The sequence below is a fragment of the Sturnus vulgaris genome, chromosome 5, assembly GCF_052056855.1.
Source record: "Sturnus vulgaris isolate bStuVul1 chromosome 5, bStuVul1.hap1, whole genome shotgun sequence".
In the NCBI taxonomy this organism is placed as follows: domain Eukaryota; kingdom Metazoa; phylum Chordata; class Aves; order Passeriformes; family Sturnidae; genus Sturnus; species Sturnus vulgaris.
In genome coordinates this window covers 17,240,539-17,249,980 of record NC_142247.1, presented here as the reverse complement: position 1 = coordinate 17,249,980, position 9,442 = coordinate 17,240,539, and the positions used below count along the sequence as shown (strand labels likewise).

At 39.5% G+C, this 9,442-nt stretch overlaps 1 protein-coding gene across 1 annotated transcript; it reads right to left on the bottom strand.

The window, feature by feature from the left end:
• Positions 1-765: 765 nt before the first annotated feature.
• LOC106864136 (glioma pathogenesis-related protein 1-like) lies at positions 766-8,594 on the bottom strand. Its single transcript, XM_014893743.2, has 6 exons — positions 6,801-8,594; positions 4,606-4,851; positions 4,078-4,190; positions 3,296-3,378; positions 1,534-1,560; positions 766-1,450 (listed from the first exon to the last, which is right to left on the bottom strand). The coding sequence occupies exons 1-6, from the start codon at positions 6,978-6,980 to the stop codon at positions 1,239-1,241; spliced, it is 861 nt and encodes a 286-aa protein (XP_014749229.2). The 5' UTR covers positions 6,981-8,594; the 3' UTR covers positions 766-1,238.
• Positions 8,595-9,442: the final 848 nt, after the last annotated feature.

Here is a 9,442-nt window from a genome sequence, read left to right as displayed (position 1 = left end):
TGATGAAACTAGATTCTGTTAAGGCTGTTGCTTTTTCTCTTCCTTATATATTTTTTTCCTTTCCACTACAACCAAATTGTTACAAAATAAAGCAGATTTATTTATTTATTTATTTACTTACTTATATTCCAGTCATTCAGTGTTATTTCACTCTAATCCACTCCAAGGGATCTATTAACAAGAACCTCGCTTGGGGCCCATGTTTTATTCTGTGGGATGACATGCTGCAGTGTGGCTCAGAATTTGAGTCACGGTGTTCTTAAAATATTAGAACAAAGATAAAAGAGGAAAAAACAGCTTTAAATATTGATAGCATGGTTATGCATTGCTAATATTAGTCAGTATCTCCTGGCTTGAAAGATAGGTGTCTTCCCCTCACTAACAAACATATATTGGAATAATGGGAGTCAGGTTGAGGGCTAAATGTCTCTTAAAATAAACTGAATCCATCAGAGGTTTGGAGTTTTTAAATGAGGTTGAGATATTCCATTTCTAAACCAGAATCTGTCCTGGGCCCATTTCATCTTCGTCTCTGTTTCCTGCTACCTGAAAGCTCACGATGGCTGCCATCTACTCTGCATTTTAGATATTTCACTATCTCACATCCTGAAATTAAGCTTTCCCCATTGACACCCCACATTATTCCTTACTCTGTCAACTTTCTCTGGTATTCTTCTACTTATGGAGAACAAGGATTAACTCTGAGAGGAGAAGAACTGAATAGTACAACTGACAATAGAGTAATGGACATCAACACACATAGGCTAAATATAGCAAAGGGCAAACTTTATTCCTGTTCATAAAAAGTAATATATATACAGTTAAATCTCCACTATCTGGAGAAAATTGTGTCTGGAATAACTGAAGGTCAATGAAGATGAATTATTGCTTCTCTTGGATACAGTGTGCCACTTCAGACATGTCTTTGTGATGCCCCAGGCTTCCAGGAGGATCGTTAGCACATGGAATAATCTCTAGTCTCTGTGGTCCCTCTAGCAACCTACCCCTAGAGCTAAGAGGCTCGTACAGACATAGGAACATGTTGCAGCTACTGCCAATAGATTATACTGCCTCTATGCATAGCCACTTCTGTTTTGCCTTGAGTGAAGAATTAGCCTTTCCTATGCTGGATAAACATTGCAGAGATAATGAGAGATGACCAAATATTTTTTTAAATGTGTGCAAATTGTGTGAGAATAATATAGCAGTAGGATCACAATCAGTGTCTTAACTGACCATTACTCATAAAAAAAAGTGTATGGAAATTTCTGTTGTACTAGAAGTACAGCACCAGCACTCAGTACGAGAAACAGTGGCCTTAAAATTAAAACACTAAGACAGTATTGGTCACAAGAGGGTCGTGAATGCTCAGCAGGTGGGACGTCAGGCCTGGGGGGATGGGGCCGTGGTGGGGGCTGTGTATCGAAGTCTGGATACCAGTTGGCATAACCTAAAAGTCAGTGAAGGAACAAGTGTTAAGACCTAATCTTAGCCATACTTACAGGAAAGCCATAAGAACAATTTGATACGTACTTATCAGCTTCTCACGTTCTGTATTTTCTGCAAAGAGATCAGAAGAGGAAAGTAATGTGAGTACCATTCAATGGTTCATAATGTAAAGAGGTAAACCTTTGCTCGTGGCTGGCTGATTGCACTGATGATGCCAGTTAATGCCTAAAACATCCTGCAAGGGGGAAGCAAGCCAGCAAGATCAGACTCCCAACTGGTGTGGAGTTCATATTTTTTATTAAATTGAAGAAGAAGCAGAATAAACAGCTGTATTTGTATTTGGATGAATTTGTGTTCATGGAGATGAGGGAATAAAAAATAACAACAAAACATGGAATTTATTTAAAGTTGTTACATATACCAAATTTAAGTAGCTACAGGCAGACAAATATAACTACTAATTTATCACAGAAGTACACCTTTACTGAAAATATAGATGCATTTGCAGGATTGCCTGTGTACATCCTATTGAAATTCCTCATTTGCCCTATAGGCAAAAATGGTCAAAGTGGGTTCTAGCATTTTTAAATACTCTGTTCCTCCTGTCCCTACCCCTAGTCTTTGAGATGTTTTTTTGTTTTCCTGTGATGCATCAGTCTGAGACTTTCAAATGAGTCAGCCAGGATATGACAGAAGGAAATAAGAGTGCCAAATGCTCAATAATTTCTACAGCTGAAGCTGTCTAGAGTCTGGCTGGTAAAGACCATCCCCATTAAACCTCTGTATAAAATTAATATTTGATTAAAGACATTGCTGCATCTCCTTTTATTTAAAACATTGCCCAGTTTGGAACTATGTGAGTTGACATAAAGGTCCACTGCTGTTTGGGGCAGACTCAGAGTGACCAGGTATGGACTGTGGGTTTCCCTGCTGTGCCCACACCCTGACACAGAAGAGACAGGCCCAGCACAGAGTCACTCTGGCTCATCAGAGGGGAGGCAAGGAGGAGGGAGCAGGCAGAGCCCCTCGCCATTGCCCACTTCTCTCCCAGGCCCAGGCAGCATGTTTGCAGGGAACACCTCCACCCCAGAGAGGCTTCTACTCCAACCACACTCCTTTCATTGTTGCATCTTTGTAGGGTTTGGGAGTGGGCTCTGTTGGCTCAGCCCCACACTGGCTCCCAGCACCAGCCAGACATTCCACAGCTGCCACAGGCCTGTTCCAAAGGGGTTACCAGTCCTTTATTAATTGCTCCTCGAGATTGGACTAAAATCCCCTCATCCCCTGAGCCTTCCAAGCTCTGTTCATTTAATTATTTTTCACCAGCACTCTGATAATACTGAGCATAGTAGGGAAAATATTTACAAGCAAGCTCTCACTGCTATTTTTCAGAAAATTGTGGAAATTAGAAATAACTGTGCTTTTTGGTACAGCCTTATTATTAGTTCAGAAATATAGTTGTCTGGAAAATGTGTTAGGACATGCTAAACAAGCTAAAAAGCAGAAGATAAATTTCCTATTTCTGCTGGGAGAGAAGAACTAGACAGTTAATATTTGCTGGGGCTAAAATTTTGGATTTGATTTCATGACCAGATAAAAGAGAGAAAATAGTCTAACTGATACTTCTCTGCATCAGAAACTCTGGCTTCTACTTTGAAAGCATTCAACAGCAAAGTATTTCAATCATTTCCTTCTTACACTATTCTTCCCCGAGTTTGGTACTGTTGTTGTGGGGTGTGCTACAGTCCCACTATACACTTAGTGCAAATTGACTCATTGTCTTTCCACTCTAATTATGCCACTTTTATTTCTATGCAATTTTCTTACTTGATCACTTTGGTCTTACCACAGAGCTTGTCTACACACTTCTCATTACTGCATCTACTGCATGGCTGTCCTTCTTTATATGGTTTTCTTGGGTAATTCCCCCTGCAAAACAGGAACAGTATTTTGTTAGCTGTCATCGAAAGGCTATCATGGGGAGGGAATACAAATACCCTAATAAAAAAATTGGTCATTGCAATTGCTTGAAATTCCTTTTAGATCAGATTAAAGCTCTCACTGACATGGGGAGCAGTTGACTCCTGCCACTGGAAATTAATGAGACTTCTCAGGCAATACTGTATTATTGTAAGCATACAAGAATTTGCCTCTAGTCCCTCATTACCCCCCTGGATTATGAAAACCAAACCTGTGAAAAGTATGTAGAAATAGTGCAAGGTACAAGATAAACTAGAGAAATGTCTTCCTTTTATTTCTTAAATTACAATGTCTTGTTTGAAATTCATGTAGGGCCAGAGAAAGAGATAATCTTTTTGAAGTGGGAAGATTACACTTTTCCCATTTTTCCTGCAGGGACTGAAGTCAAAACAGATTTTCTTCCACCATCTGCATTATGGTGAGTGGTCTCAGCTCTCTGCTTTTTTTAGAATGGGATTTTCTGCAGTCCCAGCTATGTCCAGTAGGTTCTGTTCCCAATGGCCAGGAGAAGTTTCCCTTCGACAAGTGACATAAGAATGTAGCTTATTCTGAAATTTGTTACAACTGCACCCATCATTGTTGGCATCTGATACCAGATCAGATGGGATATTTAAAAAGAAACAAACCCAAATGCCGCAATTAACTTACGCTGGCCCGTAGTTACAAACAAAATGTGCTGCTTTGAACAGTCCTGGAAGATTTTCTACTGTATTGCAGAAGTGAACTGCACAGCCAACTTTGTAACTCTCTGCCCAGATGACCTGCAGGACAAAGGGAGGAACATAATGCGCTGTTCAAATACTGCCAAGCATTAAGGGAAGAAGGAGAAGGGAAGTATCTCAGGGAAATTTAAATCAGCTGACACCAGAGCAACTTAACCCCGAAGGGCAGCTGGGACAAATGACAGATAATTTTTGTGCTCATTATCTGTCTCCCCTGTAAGTGAGAAATTTCCAGGGAATAATCCCTTTCCACCATTACTTGACATCCCTGGGGCTCATAGTATTTATTTCCAATCTCATGCAACAATAAATTGGGGGGTGCAAACCCTGCTGTAATTCCTGTTCCAAAGCAATCTGTTCCAAGCCTGTACTCAGATCTTTAGTGAAATTAGACCATATATATTAGACTATCCATATGCTAGGCTATAAAGAACTGGGGGCATGTAAGACTCACCTGAGTGTAGTGACCACACTTGTCAGTACATGTATTGGTGCTGAAATCATAGCTACTGACTTCATTAAACCAAGACTTGAGAGCTGCATCCACAGAGAAGATGTGGGCTGTGCCAGTCCAGATGTTTTCTCCAACAAATGGGAAGGTGGGGTGCATTTTTCCTGGAATTTTAAGGTAGGTATTGTGGTCAAACTTGCACTTCTTTGCCCATGCTTTGGCAGTCTTAGCTAAAGCAGCATCCCAGGACTATAGAAAAGGAAGAAAACATACTATAACCTGAACTGCAGTGACTTAACTGAATTCAGACATTTTTAAACATTTTTAAACTTTTGTTAAGAGTTCTTTTCCCCTTTTCCGCTTCCCATCCCTGCCTTCAGTTTCTTTCTCTCACTTAACATTTCTACTCCCATAACAAATTTTTGTCTTCTTTCTCCCTTAGCTATTGCAGGGCATGCAGGATCTAGCCACTGTCCTGTTGTATCAGACCTGTTAATATATTTAGAGCTGGAGTGCAGTCTTTAAGCTGAGACATCTGGAGGGGGTAACTGTGTGAAACTTCCAGCTGTAGAAGGGCTTGGGGGACTTAGTGCCTAGGAAATGTTGTCTGTCCAGGAATTTGTACTTGGCAATTATTACCAGGCCAGATAGGAATTCTGTTCTGCTAGCCAGGACAGAAGGGAGAGTCACAGCTGCTCCCTTCCTCAGCTCCTTCTGCCTCTTATCTCTTCTCCCTCCTCAGCACATAAAAGACTCATTCATATATGCGGGGCTGAGAAGGAAACACTCCCATACCAAGAGGCACAAGTGATAATTTAACAAACCAGTCTGGCAGATGTGCAGATTTTATGCTGACAGATGAAGTTCAGTACAGGGAAATTCAAGTTAAGATATGTGAGAAAAAATTGAGTTTGTGCTCCTCATAACAGGTTTGGAGATGGCTACTACCACTTGAAAGTAGTAGACTAAAAAGCAAATAAAGTATTAGAAACGCTTTGCAAAGGAATGGAGAATACAACCACATACATAATCCCACTTCTGCAGAAGTCCTGTTAAATGCTGTGTGCAGCACAGCACCCCATCTCAAGAAAGGTACACTAGAACTAGAAAGGCCTGAGAGAACCTGGAGTAGGATAATGATCTTCAAGTTCAGAGGGCTTTCATATAACAGCAACGAGAGTGCTCTGCAGCTTCAATCAGAGACATCTGTATATCTTGTGTGAAGGTGTACCATGATTGGTACACCTTGTAAGTACACCTTTGATTCAAGAGGTTTAAATATATTCATCCTGCTGTTATTCCAGAATTGCTGGGTCTTTGGTCTGAGCAGGTAAGTTTGCTCTTTTGCACTAGCTTTTTAAATTAAACATAGTTTTTAACATGGCAAGAAATTAAAGTCACTGGTACTCTGAACCTCATCCTTTTTCTGTGAGCTTCCACTTTTAGAAATGATTCATACTCTGCATGTGCTTATGCATTTAACTTCCTTTCCAGCTATGCAGTACTGCTGGAGGGCTCAGAGAAGTGACATGCAACTGACTGGAGTTACTTCTCTCAGCTAGCTATACACATTTTTCCTTATGTATTCCACTGAACAGCATGCAACCTACCCATAACCTGTTCTGATATCCACTGTATTTGTAGCTACCTTGCTTTTCAGCCTAAATATCACCATCCTTACTCTTCAAACCCTGCTACAGCAAATGAAGATCAGGTGTCTGAATTAATGTCCTGGAAAATCCCTTTATTCAACACATGGTCTACATTAGAAGAAACAACAGGAGATGACAGATTTTCAACAAATCCTGTTGCAGACTGCCTATTCAGAAACTTTTTAAAAGCCAAACAGCTTCTACGTATGAAACCTGACCTGATATGAAACAGATTACTAACTGTCTTAGAAAGAGGTAGATGATATACTGAGAACTGAACACTATTTTTTGCAATACAGGTCTTTGCTCTGGCTGAAGTTGAGAGTAGCTAAATCTTGTGCTAAAAAAAGAAAATCCCTTCAAGTTATTAAAATTGAACAATACTGTGAAAATTAATGTATTTTCTATTTCATGCAAAGAACTAACATATATGTTACAGAAATCATTAACTGAAATGGAAAGAATAACACAGTACAAATTAAGAATAAGATGGGCTAAATCAGCCAGTCTTTAATAATTTCAAAAAGATCACAAACACCACCTTACCATGCGAAGCATATTGCTGGCTTGTGGATTCACTTTGGATCGAAATGTGTTGTGAGCTCTCACACAATCTTCAATGAACTTTGCATCTTCTATGTCAGGCAAGGGATATTGCAGATAAGCATGAAAGAAAGTGAAGAAATCCAGTAGGAACAATACAGCAAAGAAAAATGTGATTTTCATAATTCTCCAGTGTTTCTTCACAACTTTTAAAACAAAAAAATCTCTTAGGTGGGGATGATACCAACAAGCAGTTTTTCAGAGGTTGTCCCCAGGGCGTGGAGGCATTTGAAAGTGTTCAACAGGAAGTGAAGAGCAATTGCTTAATCAGGTACAACTCTATCTGACATCATAGCTGGCAGTCAAAGGGCAAAGCGTGAAACAGGCATCTGCCATGCATATCAGCAAGGAGCAACACTCCAAGTATACTTCTGCCTTTTCTTTGAGTGTGCTCCGTCTTGGGTGACTGCCAAACCATTCTGTGACTGTTGATCTTATCTGAAGAGATGCTGTCGAACAGCTTTCTTAACACTGCATCAATCATAAAAAATGCAGCTTTGACAAAACAGAAAACTGCTATTCAGCTGATTTTCCAATAGTATTGCTTATTCACACCAGCTTAGTTTCAATTATGTTGCAGGACATTGCTTCCATATCAGAATTACTCAAGAAATAAACAGAAGTAGGAAATCTGTGCTTCAGCAGGAGTTAAAAAAACGCTCCTGAACAGCACCTTGCTGCAGAACAGACATTCTGGCCTGGTTTGCTGTGCAACAAAAATAAAATTTGGAAATCCCAAGCTTGAGCATGTGTTGATTCTCTCCTCCTTAGTTATTTGCTATTACCTGCTAGCCTGAAATTACTGGAGCAGATTCCTGTGCTCCTGGAGAGCAGCTACAGGATTAGCACTCTTGGTATAACATTCCAATTCTGATCACTTCTCAGGGCAGTAGGATGGTATGTGTTGGCATTTGTATTGTCTCTCCAACTGTTCTACAAGCTGGTTGAAGTTTTTTTTTTTTATTCAAACCTAAACCAAATTGTACAAATATGCAAGAGCATAAGAAGAGCCATATGTTTTAAGAGCTAAGGTCTTGTAACCCAGTTTTAGGTAGGTTTACAGGGAAAAATTGTTACAAATAGATTGTAAAATATGTTAATGAGTCTTATTCTCTGCTCAGTTTTCCTGGTCAGACTTAATGTAAAACTGTGATTATATTACAACTACATGCAGTTTGCACAAAAAAATCAGCACACTAAATCTGCACCATTAATTTAACAGTACAGTGATCTTGCACTTATATATGCATGCAGCTGAAATTCTGTGTTTGGAAAATGAACTGAGATTCTATGCAGTAGAAAATTTTGATTGGTACAGGATAGTCCAGGTTATAAAATGCTTTCGTGCATTTCTGGCTCCATCTAGTGACTCTATCAGTAATTAAAACAGAAGTTCAGCCTGCCCTCGAGCATCTATGATATTTTCCTAAGAAGAGTTTTATACTTTTGCCAGCATTAAGCGGTGGATCTCGACCATTTAGTTATGGAATTTGAATATCACTTTGTATAGTCTGGACAATTCTCCTTCCACAGATCTCAAGTGAAATTTAGCACTATGAGCTGGGTACATGCAAGAAGCTTTACAGCCTCATGATTTGGAAAAATTCCTCATGTTATATCCCATTTTCACACTTCTGACCTGCTTTTAGTTCAAAATGGCTGGAAAAATAAAACCTCAGATGTTTAATGTTTTCCTAATGTTCTGTTTAGGCAGAGGACTAAAAACTGGTGAACTACAGCCTATTACAGATATCCACGATGCCTGGGAATGTGTGAAATTTCATTTAATTTTGTTCTCAAATCATCAACTTCCCCAGAGACTATTGTTCCTTATGTTGAGGAGAGAAGATCTGACCTTGGCTTACTAAGTTCAGTTGAACAAATGGGGTAGATCTGCTGGGTTTTCTTCTCCTGTCCTCAGGATTAGGCAGCTGCAAGATCACTTGGCCTTCCACACCTGTGAATAACCTAATATTCTGACGTGCATTGCTGCTGCTATTACACAATGGCACCTCAGGGCAGAAAACAGATTACTGGACAACAAGGCGATGGTATTGAATTTCCACAAGAATTATTCGGTAAGAAACCATTTTGTATTCATTAAAAGCTAAAAAAATCCTATAATTATTTTGTAGTAATGAGGCTGTAAACAGTTTCACAATTAACAGAGGAGGCCATTAGTATGTGATTGGACTGCAGACAGTTTTACTGTAATTTTGAAGTGATCTGGATGATTACTCCTGTAAACTTAAGTGCAAAAGCTTTGGCACTGCATATTTTTAGACCAAAGAGTGTTACCTGCCATACTCAAGAGAAGACAGGCATTACAGTTTAGGCATCTGCTTTTTCTTAGGAGACTCTTCCAATACCTTCTGCACATGATGAACCAAACTGTAATGAATTCAGGTAAAAATGTTTAACTCTATACCTAGAACATGTGGATGATCACACATTCCATTTCTGGAAGACATGCAGACATAGTAGCTTTACTCAGTATCAGAGTATCTCTCCAGTAGGAAGGGTACAGGCCTCAGACTGACAAACTGACTTGAACATTCCCAAAAGTTTCACCTCTTCAATTATAA